The sequence below is a fragment of the Antedon mediterranea genome, chromosome 10 (assembly GCF_964355755.1).
Source record: "Antedon mediterranea chromosome 10, ecAntMedi1.1, whole genome shotgun sequence".
Classification (NCBI taxonomy): Eukaryota; Metazoa; Echinodermata; class Crinoidea; order Comatulida; family Antedonidae; genus Antedon; species Antedon mediterranea.
Genome location: NC_092679.1, coordinates 21,858,151 through 21,881,431, shown reverse-complemented (window position 1 = coordinate 21,881,431; position 23,281 = coordinate 21,858,151). Strand labels below are relative to the sequence as shown.

Sequence of the window (23,281 nt, the reverse complement as noted above, 5' to 3'; positions counted from 1 at the left end):
TCTAGATACTTCACTCTCCACTCCTAGATACTTCACTTTCCACTCTCAGATACTTCACTTTCCACTCCTAGATACTTCACTCTCTACTCGTAGATACTTCACTCTCCACTCCTAGATACTTCACTCTCCACTCCCAGATACTTCACTCTCCACTTCTAGATACTGTACTTCACTCTCCACTCCTAAATACTTTTACTCTCCACTCGTAGATACTTCACTTTCCACTCCTAGATACTTCACTCTCCAGTCCTGGATACTTCACTCTTAACTCCTAGATACTTCACTCTCCACTCCTAGATACTTCACTTTCCACTTCTAGATACTTCACTCTCCACTCCTAGATACTTCACTCTCCACTCCTAGATACTTCACTCTCCACTCGTAGATACTTCACTCTCCACTCGTAGATACTTCACTCTCCACTCCTAGATACTTCACTTTCCACTTCTAGATACTTCACTCTCCACTCTCAGATACTTCACTCTCCACTCTCAGATACTTCACTCTCCACTCCTAAACACTTCACTTTCCACCCCTAGATTCTTTACTCCCACTACTTTTTTTTTAGTCAACTTTGCACTCCCTCATCCTTCTCCTACCACTATTTGCTGGTCAATGCCACACTCCTGGATACTTCATTCTCCCTACTCTTTCTGGTCCTCACTCTTGGATATTTTAACACTAACAGATACTTTACTCCACTGACTGATAACTCACTCCCACTGACTGATAACTCACCCCCACCATGAATAATTAACTCCGAAATAAATTACTCTAACTTCTGGGTACTTTACATCCATATAATTTACTCCCACTCCTCCCATTAAATCACTCGCACTCTCAGATAATTCACTCCCACTCACAGATACTTTATTCCCACTCACAGATAATTTATTCCCACTCACAGATATTTCACTCCCACTCAGATACTTCACTCACACTCTCAGATAATTCACTCCTACTCCACAATAAATCACTCACTTCCAAAACCCTTCACTCCTACTCCGATAAATCCCTCCCACTCTTGGATACTTAACTCCAACTCCCAGATAATTCACTCCCAGTCTCATATACTTCACTCCCACTTATGGATACTTTACTCCTACTCACGGATACTTCACTCCCACTCACAGATACTTCACTCCCACTCACGGATACTTCACTCCCACTCACGGATACTCCACTCCCACTCATGGATACTCCACTCCTACTCACAAATATTTCACTCCAACTAATGGATAATTCACTCCCACTCACGGATACTTCACTCTCCCACTCACGTATACTTCACTCCCACTCATGGATACTTCACTCCCACTCATGGATACTTCACTCCCACTCATGGATACTTCACTCCCACTCACGGATACTTCACTCCCACTCACAGATACTTTCACTCCCACTCATGGATACTTTCACTCCCACACTCAGATACTTCACTCTCAGATAGTTCACTACCATTAATAGATACTTCACTCCCACTGACGGATATTTCACTCCTACACCGGATAATTCACTCCCACTCTCTGATACTTCACACTACACTTTAATGGTCAGTGCCCCACCCCAATCCTAATTCACATACTAGAAGCTTCACTACTATACTCTGCCCATCCTGCATCAATAATCCTAATATTTTGAGTAAACCCTACACCATATCATAACACTATCTAAGTTACAACCATAACACTAGTACATATGCTATCAGCTTGCACGCATGTAATTTCATTTTAATGAACCTTTTGATTGAAAATCAATTTTGCGTTAAAACCAGTCTCCAAATGATTGCCTTCGATTCGTGCGATTCTCTTTGAATTCAGAGTCAATCAAGCGTATCCTCTTGATAATGAGGTAAACTCAAGTTCCTAATATGATCATAAAAACTAATTTCATTTTTCAAAGAATGGATGATTCAAAAAGAATCCTTTAAAACGAGGTGATTCAATAATCCTATGTCTGTTTGCCTATACTGCTGTTAGCCAGCTACTTTTTTTCCAAATTAGCATTTAAATTTCTGCCAAGTTTTGATGTTCAGACTGGTTTCACATTCAGTGTTCACATGGAATTATAGTTTTGTATAATTCAGAAGTAATTTAAAAAAAATGATAAATGTCAACGAACAAGCCTCATCGATTTAAAGATTTTGTGCAAACTAAATGGATGATACAAAAAATATTTGAAGATCTGTTATAAGAAAATTGAATAAAAAAAAGTTCAAAATCTCAATTTTAGTAAATCACTTGCTTTAATTGAAAACATGTCTTTTTTTGCGTTATGAATAGTTAGCTTATTTTCAATAGTATGACATTCAAAGCCTGTAATACATCTAAGAGTTTAAAAAAAATTGTTTTTACAAAGCTAAAGTAGAATTTTTTCAAAAAGGATTTTACTGCAAAAAGAATAAAGAAACATAAAAGCATTTTTTTTTTAATTTATAGGACACATGATATTGAAAAAAAAAAATGAAGAGATACAGCGATAAATTATCTGAAAGTATCTAATGAAAAAATAACGAATAAATATTGCTGGTTACTGTACGTTCACACGGTAACGAACCGTCAAATTAGCGTTGTCATTTATTTCATGGAAATGTGGTTAGAGATCACGTCAAAGCCATTCTACTGCAGTAGTAACTACATTTTTTACCGCAATATCATATATGAATTTATAGCTGGTTATAATCAGTATCAGTCATTATATGACAACCCAACAAGTAATTGCTAATTAATTGCATAAAAAGGTTATACCATATTGAAAATGTAGCTACTGCAGTAACTGCAGTAGAATCATTTTGAAATGGTCCCTTAAAGTTTTGAAAATTAATTTTGGATAATTATTATAATCTCAAGCATCATTTAATTTTTTATTTAAATTCACAAATCAATATTTTATTTGTTGTTGGTTTTTTAAACAACATTTCCATCAAATTCAATAAAAGGTGCACAAACTATCTACTTAATACGAACTACAGTAAATTAGTTTGTTATAAAAGGCGTCGCCAAAAATTATCAATATTTTCAAAGAATTCAAAGGAAATAAGTTGTTCGTTTGATAAAAACACTGGATAATATTCTTCTTTTTTTCATTAAGATAGGGATGCAAAGAGAGCCTTTGCAGTCTTTAAAAACATTGATGATTCTGAACGACCCCAAGACATTGATAAAAGGGTTGTATAGGTTCACCACCTCCTTGTTCATCCAACATTACAAGGGTGTTCAGACCCGAATCCTTCGCCTATGAAATGCAATGAAAAGTGAAACGAAACGAAGAGAAAAGAAAATGTCAAACGTGGTAATGAACATGCATTCATAATGGCAAATAAAACACTCATTGGTTGAAAGAACAAACGTAATCACACCCCCATAGTAGAAAATGTCTAATTCAGACTATTAACAACGTTTTTTATAAGCAAACAAAGGGGATTGTAATTCATAAATGTTTTAATAATTTTAAACTGAAAACCAACATTTCAAAGGAGTGATTTTAAACAAAAACATGAAATAATACATGCAAGGATAAAACGAAGAATAAACAATCAAATGAAACTAGGATATGCTTATAATACATGAAGGAAATGCGTGGATGAATAAAATTAATTTTCGGGAATGAAGATGAAAAAATGCATAATTATGAAAGGGAAGAAAATCTGCATACATCAACACAGGTGTAAGTTTTATGCAAATCGCATTTTAATCCAATAATAAATCCTTAATAATCCTAGTATTTAGTCTTAATTACAAATCTTATCTAGCCTTTAATCAAATTAATGGTACTAATAATAAGGGTTAGGAGGTGAGTGAGTTCCCCTTCCTAACACAATGAAGAATTTAAAAGGGTACTGTATTTTAGCAACTATACTCTCTATCTCTCTCTACACACACATTTCAGCCTAGCTTCTTCATTTTTCACTTCAAAATATGTGGTTATACCTTAATAATAATAACATTTGTATAATTAAGTATAAACTCTATTATTTTTCTCTGAAGCACACAACCAGAAAACGAGCGTTATAAACATACTAATTCAAGTTAATGGTAATATTATATTAATAATGAAACTTTAATATTTTATTTTCTCTTTGTCATATTAAAATTTTTATCCAAAGTGTTAAAACAACCAAATAATGTATTTTCTAAATTTACTTAAAAATAAGACGTATTTAATTTTAAACTGATAGCCGAAAAAAAAACATCAAACACAAAACTAATTGTACAAAACACGTAAAACAAATAACAATCGTGATGTCTAAAAACTATTTTTACACTATTAATTAATTTAGCTATTTGATAGTGGGTCTTTTTGTAATATGATACAAATTTCTTAATAGGTTTTCCTAATATAAATATAATATAATGCTCATGTATGGAGGGAAGTACTGTATAAATAAATTAATAATAATTCCATTCATATTAATTATTTAAATAATACGAGAAAATAAAAAAAAAGCAGAATATGGAATTGATTAGTTTCCTTTGAATTTATCTTTTGCATATGTTGTTTTGTGTTTGTTTGTAATAAGGTCAACTCAAACAGCAGCAGTTATTTTTTTCTTCTAATTTATATATCAGGATTGATACCCAAATAAAAAAAATGTAATTTTAGGTATGCATATATAATTTAATCATATATGAATAATTATGTACTGAAATGGATTACAGTACAATGTAAATGTGAACTCCTTGTTCACTCAACCGTAAATGTATAGTGGCATATCGACAAATAGCGCGATAGATGTTATTAACAGTGTATCTTAGAAAAGGATTATATTTTTTGTTGTTATGTCACAAGCGATATGGAAGAGTTTTGTTTATGGTAATACAAAATTAATCATAATAAATTGATGGATTTATAAAAAAAAATTATATATACCGTAGTTATTATTATTATTATATTTGTAAAAAAGGAGTACAAATAATATATTTTAGGCTTGTTTACAAAACATATTATTGTTAAAATAGTACTAAACACTATCAATTTAAAAATAGAACAATTTTTAATATTAAAAAAAGATTACAATTTCAAGTCTATCATCGGAAAAATGACAAACATTGATTATTAAAGTATGGTAATTTTTATTCTTATTTTATTATTTTAAACTATTATAATTGATATTCTAGCGAATATTAATATTTTATATTAAAATATGTAAATTTAAAAACATCACATATTATTGACAATCTTGTGAATAAAACGCACATGCCACTCAAAACTGACTACATCAACAAATACAACACATTCTACAAAACATAATAATAATTTATATAAAATATTATCAGTTAAATACATTACAGTGCTTAACTATATTCTTGCTAAATTATACCTTAAGTAAAATACAATCAATAACTTTCTCAATAAAATAAATATATAAATAAAATATTTAATAATTAAAATTCAAACAGTCAATTTTTATTGTTTATTGTATAAACAACATCCCTAATAAAATATTATAAATAAAACAACAATTAAAATTCATACTATTTTTATAATAACTTAAAAATTAACAAAAGAAATGAAATATTGTTAATTTTGACAATGATTTCACATCTTGTAAAACCATAATGCTTCGGTAGATTGCTATAGGAAATTGCTTGACACCAAGCCAATAAAATTTATTGATTGTTTGGTATGCAAAAATACTACACTAGAAATGCAAGCATTCAAGCATTTTGCTAAATTGGGCATGGAATATTAAGATTGTGGTATATCATAATGTGTATAGTGTAAAGCGGTTTTAATTTAGACTTTTTAATTTCAGAACAATAGGTAAGTGTAGATCCCAACATAGATCACTAAGCACTGCAGGACTGTAACATATTACAGTATTAAATAATATTCCTACATTTAAAATATATACCAAAATTAGTTCATAATTAAATGTTTGCTGTCTTAAAAGTGGGAGCGCGCACTCCAAGCACTACCCAAAGGGTCATAGTTGAAATTAGAGACAATTTGTAAGCACTGGCTTATTTTTTGAGAGGGCTGCCAGGAACACTGTTCACTAGTCGGATTTGATCTACCACAAAGGAAGGGATGGGTGTGTCTACATCAATTGATTCCTCAACATAGAGGGTTATATAGTCTTAATACATTTGTGGGTATATATACTGTGTCTGTGTCTGTGTCACAATGTCATTGTTATCTATTTCTTAACTCACTGACAATGTTGTACTCCTAAACTAAATACAGAGCCAATGAGGCTACTAAATAAATTACATTCATAAACCCACAACTTTTCTTAACAAAAATATAAGAGATATGTTACAATTTTTCCTCCTATCCAGATACCCTTCTCCACTCCCCCACCCTCACTCTGCTCAATCTAATTAAGCACATACTGTTGGATGGACAGAATGGGAGGTCAGAGGTCAAGGTTTGCGAGGGAATGCAAGACAATGCATCATGCTAAAAAATGCGTTTTCGTTTGCGTTTCAGTTTTCATGCTCGTAAAGAAGCATTCCCATCGACCAATCCCCATTGGATATTATTAAAAAATATACATACTTTTTCTTTATCATCCTAAATGAATTAAATAAAAACAGGACTGTGAAAGTCCTTCTTTTAATGAATATGAATGAACCTGTATGGTATGGAAAACACTGGTTTGGTGTATATTTTTTAAAGCAAGGAAAAAAATCTTGGAATTTTATTATTAAAAAAACAAAATTTATTGATCATTAGAAATGGAAAAAAGATTAGATTTTTAATAGAAAATAAAATAGTGTATGATGAAAATGTGTAAAAAATGTGTTTTTTGAGTAAGAAAATAGAGGAATGAGGTTGGATGATAGATAGTAGTAAAAGATATAAAAAAAAACATTTACAAAACAACATAAACAGTCCGTATAAAATATACACAAACACAGAGAAGACAGTAACATGAAAATGAAGAAAAGTTAATAGGCAAAAATATGAATATATTACATATTCATTCACAAGAAACGACGGTTTCCATCTGAATACAGTATTAAAATGCTGTGCACAAAAGATGGACAGTACAATTTTCATACCAGAGGGTGGATGTACACATGATAAAACTTTCAACCAATGAGTGTTGGCAAAGCAGTGATTTAGTCATTGATTGACAATTGGCAGCTTTCATTTATTGAGCTGACTCCCTTTCTTACCTCCCTGTTCATCCAGCATAACAAGTGTCTTGATACCAACATCTTGGCTCTAAGCATTGTACAACATCACACATCATTATAACATTGTATAGCCACACAGCATTATATAATAACATTTTATAAAAACAAACATATAAAATATAAAAATCATTTAAATTAAATATTTTTAAGCGAAAATTTAGCATTTTATTTTTAATACTTAATTATGTCATTAAGTTAAGACATCCTTTTTTGCAGTCCATTAAATATGAATTAATAAAATATATTTAGAAATAAAATTGTAATAATATTATAGTTATAAATTATTGTATTAATAAATATTTAATATAGACCATATTAGAATTTTATTTTATTATAAGTTTATAAGTTTCTGTCAGTCACAATCGTCAAATGTTTTCTTCACGCATCAAAGAGCACAGTTTTATTTCAAATTTTATTTTAATGTTGAAATATATACTTCCATTTTATAACTAACATTATTTAAACCGAAGACACAAATGTTTTTGATTACAAGTGGACATTATAAATTCATAATTTCGATACGTTCATTCTATTTTGACTTTGTGAAAATTAACGTAAATCTTTCTTGACACCTTGGAATGAAGTTCAACCAGGCATACAACAACAAAGTGTGCGAACTCCCAAAGTTAATGTGGTGGTCTGTCGAGCATTTCGTTTTGAATTGCAGACTGCAAATTACAGTGTTTATTTTTTCAATGAGTTAAAATTTAAGAATGTTCATTTTACGAGATGCTCTCCCTCTGTGGATTTCTGTAGATTGAACCAATAACTGTGATGGGTTTGTTAAAGGATTTAAACTTTATATATATAGAGAGTAAAATAGGCAAATGTTGGTTTATCCGGGTAATTATCTAAAATTCAAGAATTTTGGAATTTTGTGGATTGAACCATTAATATTAATAGGATTGTTTTCTTTAAATTTAACATTAGAGAATAATAGGCTTACTGTATGTTGGTTTATCCGGGTAAGCTAGGCTCAAACTAGAATGTAACATACAAACTTTGGGTATGCTTAGATGTTATAAATACATTTTAAAAAATTGCACAAACTTTGTATCTTTACATAAAGTGCTCATGTGTTTAAATATGATAAATTATTGGAGGTTTGATATGTACTGGATACATCTTGTTAGGAAGGAATTAAGATTTTTCAGCGTGCATAAATGCTGTGACGAAAGACTTAAATCACGACAGACAATTTTACATCCGATAGTTTAAAGGAGCAACAATTTTATTGGAATAACAAAATTAGCAATTTACCTTTTTTTTTTCTGTTGGTTTTATGATATTCTTAATCCATGCTTCAACATTTTGAATTATTTTGATTAAATTTCTAATTAATTTTTTTTATTAATTGGAACCTTTTTGTTTATTGCAAAGTTATTTATACTAATAAAACATCGAACAATAATACTATTATTATGTTAATTTTAATATCATTTATAATTTATTTATTTTTCTCTCTAGATTTTAAAAAGTGTTTTAATCAATTTCTCGTATCTTTCACACTATCTTACCTTGGTTTTAGGTCAGGTAGTTAATTCAAAACATTTGAAGTAAAAAAGATAGTTATCCATATATTTTTTAAAAATATAAAAAAAAATCAAAAATTTTTACAGTGAAATAATAATATTTAATAGTTTTTTTGTTGTAAATAATCATGAAATAAAAAAAAATGAAATGTTCCAATTATTATTAATAATAATAAATTATAGTGTATAATAGTAAAATGAAATTAATGTTGTAATAACAATTGGCATTAACAAGACTACATGAAACATTAACCATTGATTTATCTATAGCACAAACATTTTATTTCTAAATCTATTTATAGCTTACAGTAAAAACTCTTTTAAAGAGCCACAAAAGAATCTTTAATTTAATTTGCATTGAAAAACATCATAAACAAAAATACAAAGAAATAGTAGAATTTGTTTGGGATGCAAAACTTCTAGCAGATTCCCGGTACTGTATCTATATTATACAGTATCAAAGCAAATTCTATGATACAGTGTCACATATTACTTATACTTGTAAAGCCTGTATCATAGATCATAAGCTTAACATAATAAAGGCATTAATGTGACACACATGTGATACTGTATTATAGAACTTGCCGATGATACTGGGCATAAAATGCCATACAGGTATGTGAATATATAGTACCAGTGGTGATCTTATAATAGAGATTTTACTGTAAATCTGCACTAAAAAAAAATGTTAAGACTAAAAGACAAGAACTAATATCAAAGGACAGATAGAACATACCTCTTCCACAAGTGTGAGCATACGTCGTGTGCTTTCCAGAGACTGTAAAAAGGCAAGAAAAATATTTTTTTTAGTATAATCATCAAATAATTTATTATTTCAATATTCACAATATGAAATTATTATTATTATCAATAAACAGATTTCACATCAAAATATTAAATTATAGTTCATATTAAATAATGATGAATAAAATATATTTTTATATCTTGCATTATATATTTCAATTTGTATCGGTTATATTACCATGTTTTTTTGCTGACAATATTGACAATTTGACATATGTACATAAGGGATCGTGTCAAAATTATTCTATTTTTTTTTTATTAATCTTCTATTCATTTTTCATGTTTTTAGGGGATAATACATCTTTAACCTCTTGGTCAGACACTGGTGGGCAAACTATTTGGCATTAGAAAAAAAAAATCTCCACCACTCAACCTCCCCAGGCAATTTGATTTGTACAAAAAAGTCCCAGCCACATGACCAAATAAAATGTCCAAAACCTATGATAGAATTATTTAATCATCAACATTAAACATAATTACACAAAGACATATCCGATCTTTATTTAATCAGATAACCGCATCGTTGTTGATTTTACTTAAATTGATCTTGTGGACGAAACCTAATCAACTAACATATCATAACAAACACTTGAGCCTTCACTTCAAAGGTGGCATAAATAACAAGACTGACATTTAAGAATAAAGCTGCCAGATTATTATCACTAATCGGCAAGCTTATTTACTAAAATGTCATCATAGAAATTGTTGACAGTTTTCTAAGTGTACGCCTAAGGTTATAGCAGGTGAGAAAAAAGAAAAATCATTCAAGCTGTAAATGAAAACTAGCATTGACGCCTTCCTTTACACGTTACGATCTCTCATAATTTTTTTTCCAGAAATAAATAACAATGTCAGAATTATGCTTTACATAAATAAATATTTTTTATATACAGTAGAGAGTTTTCGGTGGAACATGGTAAACCTTAACAGCTGATGTCATTCAATTTATTTGACAGCATATTTTATGCGGACAATTTCAATTTGAGATGGATAATGCATAAGAATGTAGCATGAAAAATATTTATGTGTCATATTTTGAAAGAAGAAGGCTTTACTTGTAGAATGACATTAATTAGCAATATTTAATTTTTTTAAATGTACCTTTTTTGTTATAAAAATAAATATTTTGACAAAATGGCGATATTAAACAAACATTCTTATGTTTTGGTACATTGGTTAAAATGATTAATAAAAGTTAAAGATGTATTGTCCCCCAAAAACATGAAAAATGAAGATTAATTAAATCAGACTTTGAATATGTTATTTTGTAGTTTTGATGAAATTAATCAGTTCCATAGAAAAAAATAATAATGTTTTCACTTGTAAAATGACAAAATAAATGGTTAAATTCAACCAAAAATCCATTGGCTGGCAGCCAATTTGACCATTTTTTGCTTTGAATTACATTTTTTCAGGTAAATCCAATTTTTGGTCAAAGTGAATAACTATTATGTTACATTAAAATGGAATATTCAACAAAAAGATTTTTAAGAATTATTTTTTCAGGGGGACAATACATCTTTAACTAAAGCTCTGTCTACACTATCAAACTCTATGTGCCATAAAATGTGATGTGCCCAAATAAGGTAGTGCTTAAGCTCTGTGTACACTATCAAAGTTTATCTGACAAAAAATGTGATGTGCCTATAATAGACATGATGATGTCATATCACTACCATATTTGGGCATATCACTACAATGTTTGGGCACAGTTTGATAGTGTAGACAGAGGTTTAACAAATTCCATTACTCTTGATTCCAACATACTGAAATCATCTATCATAAACAATGACAGACACTTACATTTATGATATTGATCTGATCTTAGAAACAATTTAGATAACCCTACCTACTTATACTTGATGTAACTTAAATAGGTAATTGATATAAATAACTTAGGGCCTGTTCAGACCTATGGAGTTATGGTTTCGTATCATAAGGCAAGGTCATATTATAATTGGTGTCATAAGTGTTCAGAATCAATTACCTAATGTTTTTGTTGAATTGAAGTCACCAAGGGGCAACGATATGTAACAGTAAATTTGACTGAATATTGCAAAAGGTGCGATGGAAGGGCAGAGTCTGAGCTGGAGACCAACCCATGGCAGAATATCAATTATAAGATCAGCTATGACATGTTGATCTGCTGGAAAAGGATGCAGACTCTAAGGAATTACAGACATGCAGATTTGGAAGGAATAGATTTCCATCAATGACATCTGTCAGAAGATAAGATGGATAGCAGTGCCTTAACACAGAGGTCTGGGCCACTGGTTTATGGACCCTAGGTGCCCTTGTAGGTGCCCTTCCAACGCTTGAGGCCTATGTCCTTGTTCGCCCTTTTCAACATAGTTTAATGTCCCTGTTTTTTCTTCTGGGCCCAGCTCAGAGGCCCTAGTAAGCCTGGGGGTCTTAGGTTTAGTAAGTGAGCTGTGCTCAAAGCCTTTATGCCACTGATGGATACTGTAGGTCGACAGGGAACTATGCATTAAAAGGTGGAGACAGTGCAATAGTAATTTACAAACATTGGATACTACATCCTTTAAAATTCTCATTGGCCTTGGAATTTACAACTTTACGTCTCAATCACACGCCAAACCCTAGTATTAATGTATTTTTAAAGTCACTGCAGCCTATACATAATATTAGTCTATTCAAACTACAGTCTGATGAAGCCGTATGCATTTATACTGTATTAACAAGAGATCTGTGTTACTAATGTTAAAGTTTAATATTCCCATATATGAGTCAACTTCTAGACTCAATTTGACACCCACAAAAGATATCACCAAAATAACCTTTGATATTTTAATTAAATTGCTGTCACATGATGAAGAATGTAAAACAAACGAAGCTTAAAGAAAAATGCATTACATGATTTCGACAAGTTTCTATTATGTCACGGCGTAACACATGACGAGTTTCATGCTCTTTATGTGTTGCATAACAAATAAGTTGAATGTTTTTAATTTTCAAATGTATGCGCATAAAATGGCCATCAATAATTAACTTCAACGAAGAGCTGCCGTTGAATTTTTTTAATTCTCTCTCTCTGCGCTGTCTTAATTGGTGATATAGCCAACAATAAAATCTGTTTTTACGCCATGAATTAATTCCAGAAAGATATAAATAGAAAATATATTTCCTGTGTAAATGTGTAAAATTGGATTTCATCTAATCTTATTTACAAGTCAGCGGTATGGTACTGACCAGTATGTTTTATATTAAGTTAGGTTAATATCTCCACCTACACGACGAGAGGAAAACCCCTATAATTTTTCAGAAATGCGAACTCTGTCTTTATTAAGGTAATAATAAGCGTGGTTAAATTGAATTTTTTTTTTTCCTGGGAGGTATTTTACCGAATGATTGTAAAATAAAAACGGTACTGCATATGACCAACTTAAGTCATCCACTCATAGGATACACTGATAAATTATTATGGTAATTTTGTTAGTTTTCTGAAATGAAGACAGTAGACTAAAACTAAGCAGATACTTTCATTACCCAAGAAAGAATCCTTTTAATAGGAGGGTCCCTAGTGATGTAGCCACTAGAAATAAAGTGGTCTGGTTTTCGCAAGAAAGTGAACAATCTCTATTCAAGCCACTGGGTTGTCAAAGACCTCTATGAATAAGTTGTGACTGGTAGCTACGGCCCTGGCCCTCCTTCATAGAGGTGTCCTCTGAATAGGAGTTTCCTCTGAATAGGGTTTGGGCTAGTGTTAAAAGCATAATACATTTCTCTTCATTTTATTTCACTTTAACTGTAAAGTGTCTCCTGAATATTTGAGGAGGGTTTAACTGTATCTTGTTCAGAGGTAAACATATTATGCATTGGTAATTATACTTAATTCATTTTGATGGCTAGAATATAATTTATATGCTAATTAGAATGTTGTTAATAAAGATTGAATCCCTACAACAATAAGGTATCTACTTGAGGTAATTATTTAATTTATTCAATGAGTTAATACTACAGTACTTTAATATACTAGATGGTACGCTCGCTTCGCTCGCGTACCATCTAGGTCGTGCCCACAGATGGTTCTCGAATATTTAGGACCACAATGGAAATAAGTTTGCCGTCTCGGTACTTTTTGTGTTTTTATCCTATTGATTTTGTATCAGAATAAAGAAATAAATACATAATAATTTCAGCGTTAAAAAACTGGCTATTTCAAATGTACGTACAATAATACATGTCGTTTACAGGAACGAATAAATAGACAATGATTTATGTACTCAACTAAAATTATCACCCTGAGAATTACTTCCGAAAGAGAAACTTGTCACAAAATGAGACCAATTGTTTAAGTCAAATTTAAACAAACTTAATTTGTGTTTTGTATGTAACATTAGGGGTGAGGGATGGGGAAGAGGATGGGTGCATAGAGGAACAATTTTTAAATATATTAAATATATTCTTTATCCATTTAGTAACGAAATATTAATTGTTTTCATGTTTTACAAATAATATACCACTAAACACAGTAAAACATTGCTATGTAATACTTTGTTGAAACTATCACCGTCCTAGTCGATTGAAATAGTACAGTACATGTAACGATACATCACTACGACGTGTATGTTTATATAATGTAAAACAATTTGTGAAAACCCGGGTGAAAACCACCTTTATTCGAGGAAAATCATAAATTCGATTTAATCGTCAATAAATATTAAATTATCTAACTCAACTTAATTAGTAGGCCTAATGGTTTTCAATTGTTTCTTAGAGCCAATTCATACTTAAGTTGGTTCTTACCCCCGTTCTTACCCTACCCACCAAAGTTGTTCTGCGTTTAGGGGATGTGATGCACCGTAGGCCTATCCTGTACTGGCTTTACAACGCTACTCATGCCAGAGAGGGAAGGGTGATGATGTGGGTGGTTTAAATGCAATAATAAAGATTTTTTACATAATATACTGCGACTGAAAACGGTAGCTCATTATCCGTTTAAAAAAAAAATTATATCCAACCTCTGCAGCACAGATTGAAAAAAAAAATGGATCAAATTTCTGTTATGAGTATACAGTACTTGCCTTTACGACGCCTGAGGGAATAGACACTTGTGGAACAGAGATTGGAATGTTCCATTCATCGCAAATCAATACATTTGTATAAATGTATATTAAATCTATCAAAATAGTATTTTTTAAAGAAAAGCGGCCTGTCTTCAACATTATGATGCTGTACTCGAGCTGTTCAACCGGTTTTCAGCCATTAAAAACAATTATCGTAGGAGGAGATAGGAAAATGCGAAGCATCCTCGTATTATTGTCTGTGGGTATTTTTCAAGACGGACATCCATTAGACAGTGTATACCACGATCGAAAAACACCCCTATTTGGGGCAAATCGTTGAACCTAAATTCGTTTTAATTGTCAATAACTAATTATCTAACTCAATTTAATTAGTAAACAGGATTACATCAGGTGGTTAAAATCAGTACCGAGATTCTAACCAACTTTATATACCATCGAGTAAACATTCTAGAAATAACGTGCGATTTACCGAATTTTGCCCTTACGTAAATTTATATATAGATTCGCATGTCTGTCATAGTGAATTACAATGTAATTAAAGCTTTCTTAAATAATGCAATAAAGGAACAAGTCCCGGGTTTCGGCAACTATTAAGACAATTTTGGAGTGGAGTTGTGGCTTGGTGGTTATGATGCTTGTCTACAACTCCAAGGGTCCTGGGTTCAAGTCCCGTCACATGTCAGGATTTTTTCTAAGGACCAAATTACCCCACTCCCAAAGACTTGTAATAAGACTTTGTTTATGTAGAGCATCTTGTGTATATGTTTGTCTTGTGAACCTCTGAGGGTCCCTAATGATCAGCAACAGCTGGATGGATCACCCTCATTAAATATGGTTAAAAAACAAAACAAAAAAGTCTTAAGCCCTGTCTACACTATCAAACTAGTTTGACATTTAAAAAAAGTGGTAACAGTCAGGATACAATGCAACCTGTCTACACTATCAAACTAGGTGCCCAAATATGGTAGTAATATGACCAAATATGGTAGTGATATGGACATCATACAGGATACAATGCGCCTATAATATGTTTGATATTTTTATATTTATTTATTCTGTTGATCATATTTCTAGTATGGTATTAGGATAAACTAAATGTCACACATCACATTATCAAGAGTTGTTTTTAATATAAACATTTTTACTACCATGTTATCATATGATAATTTTACATTATGAATTTTATGATGTTGTATAGTAGCTAACAGCAGTTTCCACTGTTTACTTTATGGCCATGTTCTCATTGGCTAAGATTGTACAGCAATCAATATAACACATTAATAATACAAGGTACTTGCAATAATTTCAATAATATGAGTTTACATAATTGTGAACATTTTTTATCCTGAATGAATGTTGCTTTAATAACAATCAACTGAAAGTAGTTTGATAGGAAATGATAAAATAATAAAGATGATTTTTTCATATAATCATAATAATTGCATGAACATGCATAACTCAATCATTAAGGATAACATTAATCTTTAAACAGTATGCAATATGTTGTTATGGTTTTATATTTCTTTATAATAATTTTATTATGATTTTTTTTGTTTAAAACCAAATTACCTGTCACTCTTAAATATAAACCTTGTAAGGTGATATGTAATTTTGTAATCCTCACTTTGCAGGAGGGAAGACAGGGTAATATTATTTGTTCTCCTTTCTTTATGTATGTCTATCTTTGGTATGTTCTGGATTGTACACTGAATACTGAAGAAGTATAAAAAATGCAAGGACTGAATATTTTTTAACGTGAATCTACGGATAATAAAATAGCAGAATACAACAACATACAGTTTGTAGTACAGTACACAATGTATTTTTGACGTTTCTATCTTTTTCATTCATTCAAATAAACATTTATTTCTTTCATTTATATTTGAGTAAAAAACATTATAATTTCTGATATTTTATATATAAATATTTTTTTTTTAGAGATATAATACAGTAAATCATAATGTATAAAAAAAAAGATGATTCAGTTATATACAAAATGAAAGAGGCAAAAAAACCCAAGAAAGTATCGATCAATTGGAAACAAAAATCCAATTGAAACTTGTATGTTGGGAAGCCATGTAAGAAGATTATATACTTATATATATAAATGTAAACATATAACTACACATACACATATAGATCAACAGACATACACATATAGATCAACAGACACACACACACACACACACCAACATCTATCAATATGCTTTTATGACAGATGACAATGACAGAGCAAATTGTTACTCTGGTATATTCTCCCTCTCCTCTCAGTCTCAGAATTGTCTACGGCTATCTCGCTCCACCATGCAAAATGGTTCATCATGTTTGTATACTAACAATTTTATTCAATTCAGAATTCTTTATAAAAAAACATTGCACAAATCTATTTATTATTTAATAATTCCTATGTTTTTTTTCTTCTAAAAACATTTGTATGTGACATTTTGGATGGGGATAAAGATTGTATTTAACTATGACAAAATTAGTTAAATAATCCCTCCATGTTATAACTCCTTGAGGCAAGTTATCATAGAATGAATAATAAATTCAGTGACAGTATGGTTTGCAACAGACGAGAACCATTTATTACGGAAACGAGAGAAGATCAAATGAAAAGGAGAAAATTTGTTGAGTTGAGAAGTCATAAAAATAAAATTCCTTCTACAGAACAGAATACAATAATATAAACAGACTTTTGAGGCAATTTCAATAAATACATTTTGAGCATTTATATTTAGTTGGATTTGGATTATTATCGATTTTTTTATATTCTTAATATCTATCAAATGTACATTTTTCATTTATAAAAAAAAGGATTTTTGAAAAGAAAGTTCTATTTATTTGTAGGCGATTCTGTATCTATAATTTGTTCAGTATCAGACAAATTCCATTATACAATGTCACATGTGACGATCATACTACAGGCACCATGTGATAAATATGGTACAACGTATTACAGGAATTGCCTAGATACTGGATATATAATGCCATATGTGGAGATACTGTACAGTACATTTGTGGCCTAGTAGTACATAAGAGAACATAAGGTGTATATGGATATAAAACTATTAAAATATGCATACATTAAAATTTCTATGCATAAATTACAATTTTAAACTTAAATATTCGGCTCCTAATTGATAATTGTAATATTATACCTTTAGCAATTTCATCACAGTATAATTTTGTTCTAATTTTATGACGAAAGTCTTAATTTCATAATTGGAATTTTTTACACAGTAAAAATACCTATAGGCTGTTAGTGAATAATTCAGGTCAAATGCACAATTTTAATTGCAATATAAACTCTGCAAACAAACTATGCAAAATACCTTAAAACCTCAAAAAATAAAAGAATGTGCAATAATATATATTTGTAAACACTACAGTCAACCTCTATTCAAGGTACACCCCTATTAAATTGTTGGGTTCTAAAAGTGCCTCCTTAATACAGGTTCTACTCTATAAAGAATTTATACTTTTAACATTCTTTATTATATTACAATAGATTTCTCATTTGTTTATTTATTCCGCTTTTATGTGTTAGGTAATTTGCATACAGAAAAGCAATATAAAAATGTCATTATTGTCTACACAATCCTACAGTATGTCTCTCTCATGTCTGATAAAAATAAAACATATATAGCAATAAACAATATGACCTTATCCACATAGACAACATTTTTTTTGTCAAACAAAAACGTGATACGGACAAAACATGAAAGCGCTTTTATTGTCTACTGGCGATCTCATGTCTAAAATAAAACAGAAATAAAAATAATTTCTAAAAAATATTTCTTTTAGCAAAAGTATAAATATCATACAAGATAGTGTGCACTACATAATTTAGTCGTGGACATACAGGAAAAAATAATTTTTGATTTATTTTCTTGTGAAAAAATGAAACAAACAAGATGACCCAATAATGACTTTAAAATTAGATGTGCCGACAGAACAATATGTCAAACAAATAAATGTGATGTGACAATCTGGCCTCAATCACAATAATGTATAGTGTATATGGAGCCAAATAGTATCAAAGAACATGGCATATTACATTCTGTTACGACAGTGTACATAAGATAGCATATGTTTATGGAGGTATGCTTTCATATCGCAAAAGCAAGGTAACATTATAATAAGCATCGTAACAAGATTCAAGATTCAAGAAATTTTATTTGTCCATAAAAATGGCAATTCACTTTGGTAGATTAAAACAACAACAAAAAAACAAACATAAAAAATGATTGTTTGGAGATGAAAATTGATGCATTACTTTCGTATCTCAGCGTTGTACACTAATCGTGTACCTTGAGTTTTTGTAATGCAAAGTCAGTGTGGTTTCACTATTCTTGTCCAGAATCTGGAAACTTTGTGGAGTTGTACACCACGTACGATACAAAATAATCTTTAGAACTGTGCAGGCCTCAATTATACTAATGCACTAATCATACTGTAACCTCATACATAGAACTCATAGCCTTTGAGACACCCCTATTCAAGGGAAACCTCTACCAATGGGACACTTTCCTGTTAAACGAACATGGCAATATGTTTTAACCCTGACCAACCCTATTCAGGAACACCTCTATTAAAGGGACAACCTATAACTGTTCTACGGAAATATTTTTTTTTTTTTTCAAATCTGGTCAAAACCAATGATTTATTTTATATTGACAAACCCATCTTCAATGTGTAAACATCATAAACAAGGAAATAGTTCAGAAGATTAATCCTAACATGTTTTAATTAGCACGTATCAAACCACCTTCATCAATTACTCAACACTCTTTAACGAGCTGTAGTAAATGTGCATATCCTCACATTTGTCGTCTTAATTTTAACTTTATGTTAGTAAATGCCATTATTAATGTTTTTATGTCATCTCCATAAAACGTGCGATGATTTAATGTGTTTATGTAAAGTATTAAGTTAATTCACTGGATAAATATCGAAGTCTACAACACCTACCGACTCGGGAAGGATAAGATGGGGATAGGATCTCTTTGTAGTATAAGACTACTCGGTAGACACAAAAGTCAAAACCAGACACTCAGAAGTCAAAACCAGACACTCAGAAGTCAAAACCAGACACTCAAATATTAAAACCAGACACTCAAACTCAAAACCAAACACTCAAAAGTTAAAACCAGACACTCAAAATCAGACACTCAAAAGTCAAAACTAGACACTCAAACTCAAAACCAGACACTCAAAAGGCCAAACCAGATACTTTAATAGGGGAATGAGTAAGGATGAGGGGATTAAAATATTTATGCTTATTTCACTAATCTTTAAAATATGGTAAAAATGAATACAGATACTGCATGAACAATAATAATTATTTGTTCATACACCCGTACATAAGTTTTAAAAATATGTACAGCAATGTTGGATACCTACCTGTATATTAACCAGGGTAGCAAACATATTTAAACAATACCTCTATACCTGTATGTGGTATCATCTATGGTCAACCGTACCTAAAATACATACAGCAATGCTGGATGCCTAAAGTTAACCAGAGTACAAATACACCTGGTTAAACATTACCTCTATTGTTTTTGCATCTATAGGGTTTACTTCTTGGACTTGTTCACCCTCTTCACCCCCTTCTCCTCCTCCTCCTCCTCCTTCCTTTTTGCCATTGGCAACTCCTTTCCCTTCATCACTCTCTTCAGGTGCTCCTCCAAACATATTTGCTGTTTCTTTGGTTTTACTTTATCAAATACAAAATGTCGTCTCACGGAAAGACACCATTAAATGTATAATTCCAAAATGAGTTTTATTGATATCGATGGAAATGTAATTTCCTTGTAGGATCTAAACTGGCCTATAACTACTCAGTCTGGTACACTTTCCATATAGGTACCATCAAATGTCATTTTTCATGTAGGTTGCATAATACAAAAAATGTCCACAGCAATACAGTGTAAAATTGCTGAAATATGCTAGCTTTTGAAAAGACAAGAAAAGGAAAAATTTAAGGCTGTCAACAGCCTAGTTGAACACATAGAGAAAGCATATAAATCTATGAAATACTCCATAAAGATGTATAATTCCTATGCTCTATCCATCTGTTATTAACTCCTGTGTAAAAATAAGACAAGCTGACATATCAGTCCAGTAGAATAGCAAGCTAGGCTGGTTTTAAATGCTTCCCTTGCTTTACGAGCTGATGATGAATTAGATCTTATGCTGAAACGGATCAATAGACTCTAGCATACTCTGTGTCTGTTATCAACGATCCTGGCTAACGAGTTTGGATTAGAACGCAGGCTAGGTTTCTTTGCTATCGAATACTAACGCATCATCAATAGTAACATTATAATCATTAATGTAGTTTCAAACGGTGACGTTACAAACCAATACACAACTAACACAGCTGAGCAGACTTTTACCATCCAATGCATACGGTATTGAGCTGGTGAATTCTTGTTCCTTCGAGTGTTTCAAGCAAATTAATCAATCTTCTCTATTCTTGACTGATTTTAGCACTATTGTCAAAAATTCCACGATATCATAAACCAATAAAACAATTTCTTTCATCAAATTGCATCCACCAAAGATATTAAATTAGATAATTATTAATATTATTACATCATTTTTATTATTATACACTATGCATGAAATAATAAGATAAGATATTCAAGCATGTAGGGATAATGATTGCAATACGAGATGTGGTTGAAAAGGCCGAATCAATATTTGGTATTGTTTGAGTAGACGCTAGCGTGTAAGTGTGTGTAGTAAGTATTGCTTGCGAATATGTGAAATTCGATTGATTTTATTCAAATGACTCTGCTGGTAAGAGGACAAAAAGGAGAAATATATCGAGGGCTATTATGAAATATCTATGAAAATGAGAAGATGATGTGAGGTTGAATTATTAAAAATTGAGTGACATGCCATTAGGGAGAATTGGAAAATTAAAGTAAAATTGAAGTGCCATTTTACATGATGTTTCTAATATGTAATACATGTTAATGATTTCAATTTATTTAAATATTTATAGTTTAAAATTTTATGTGAAGAAGTGATATCTATCTCTATCTATATAGTTGTATGACTTTATAAGAAAATGTCTTGTTTTCATTTTGTCCTTCGTTCGTTTCTTTTGAATGTAATTGTACAAGAACAGTGTTAATAAAAGGAGATTTAAAATTCTTCTGAAATATTATGAGTAAGCAAGTTTTACTGGAAACAAAGAAACAATGGTTGGAAGATTGCACTGTTTTAATTGAGAGCTTGGTACAACTTCTTTGTTTTTGGTAAAGTGTAAATGGGCCTAATAGAAGATTATTTATTTTAGGATTTAATTTAGGATTTAAAACTGGTATGAAACAACCATTTATTATTAATTACCCAATCAAAAATATTATTTTGAAAGACGTGTTGGGTTAATTCAATGTTTTTTTTGGTTTTTTTTTTGCTCAGGAGAAGAAAAAAAAAATTACACATGATATACAGCATAGTATTTTTACAATAGACGTAGCAATGTATTTTCTATCTCATATTCATAATCAATGAATTCATAAATTTACCACTGGATCAATTTTAGAAATGAAAGTTGTTATTAAATAATTAATCAAGACAATTTTGTGTGAGAATTATGAAGATATTTCTAATCAGTAATGAACCATGTCAATTTTTTTTCTGCAGTTACTGCAGTAGCTACATTTTGTTTGGGTTATCATACACACTGTAGAAATGAAAATAATACTTAAGAAAATGTTGTTGTTGATATTAATTATTTCTATGATTGAAAAAATTCATATGTTATTGCAAAATGTAGTTACTCGAGTAACTGCAGTAAATAATGTTGACACATTAAACACTCATAAAAAGATACAACATGATTTTGATGATGACAAAATGACAATGATGATAAAAATGATCATCTGGTATTTAATTTGTAAATAGACAACAGTATTTTTTTAATGAAATTTTACTAGCTAAAATGCATTTATATACAGATGCCAAATTTATTTTCGTTAGTTTAAATAAAGAACCGGTTGTTCTGTTTGTTCAATTATATATTTCATCTCGGCTAGACTACGCTTTAACTCTCTCAAATTGATATCACAAAACATAATCAATTAAAAGACAAATACAGATATAATACACAAACACAGGTTGCTTTTAGCCAACCACTTAAATTCTCACAAGTATGTACTTTATGTTGTATGAATAAAACTCCCTATTGAATACCCCTGTGAGGTATGCAGAGAACTCAGCATAACCTGGTCAATAAAATAATGTATTCCAGTCTATAATTAAGGTATTATGCAGCATTTCATATGAATAAGTAAAAGGCTAGTAAAATGAATGCTGATCAATACAGACGTGATAGTATTACTATTACAGAGGGCAGTATAGCATTTATAAGACAGATCAAGAACAGCGTTCCATGACACTCCAAGTATTATGCCTGTTTTTATGATGGCCACTTTTTGATATATTAATTCTTACTGTAGGCGTGTCTTAGTGTCTCCTTGATAAATATTTTTTTTTTCCAACTTTTTTGTCAAACATGCCATTGTGTTTTATGACTTTTTAATATTTATTAACATTTTTATATAGTGTCTCCTTAATAATGATAGATATATTGTCCCCCTGAAAAAAATAAGTTTTGTTGAATATGCCATTTTGATGATGTCGCATAAAAACTTTGATAACAAATTGTAATTTGAAGCAAACAAAAAATCCCTTAAACAACTCTTCTTAACAACTTTTTCAATCTTCTATCAAC

General features: G+C 30.6%; 1 protein-coding gene across 5 annotated transcripts in view; it reads right to left on the bottom strand.

Moving 5' to 3' along the window:
• The window catches only part of LOC140059770 (synaptosomal-associated protein 25-like), a 67,232-nt gene that overhangs the window by 18,516 nt on the left and 25,435 nt on the right, over nucleotides 1–23,281 (bottom strand). Inside the window, exons 1-3 of one of the 5 annotated variants that reach the window (XM_072105665.1) lie at nucleotides 20,083–21,026; nucleotides 9,414–9,455; nucleotides 7,125–7,173 (exon numbers count right to left, since the gene is read on the bottom strand). In XM_072105665.1, the coding sequence (XP_071961766.1) occupies nucleotides 7,125–7,173; nucleotides 9,414–9,455; nucleotides 20,083–20,226 (235 nt within the window). In that variant the 5' untranslated portion in view covers nucleotides 20,227–21,026. Of the gene's footprint in view, nucleotides 1–3,185; nucleotides 3,235–7,124; nucleotides 7,174–9,413; nucleotides 9,456–20,082; nucleotides 21,027–23,281 lie in introns of those variants that run through there. The other 4 variants (XM_072105664.1, XM_072105663.1, XM_072105666.1 and 1 more) reach the window with 4 other exon arrangements.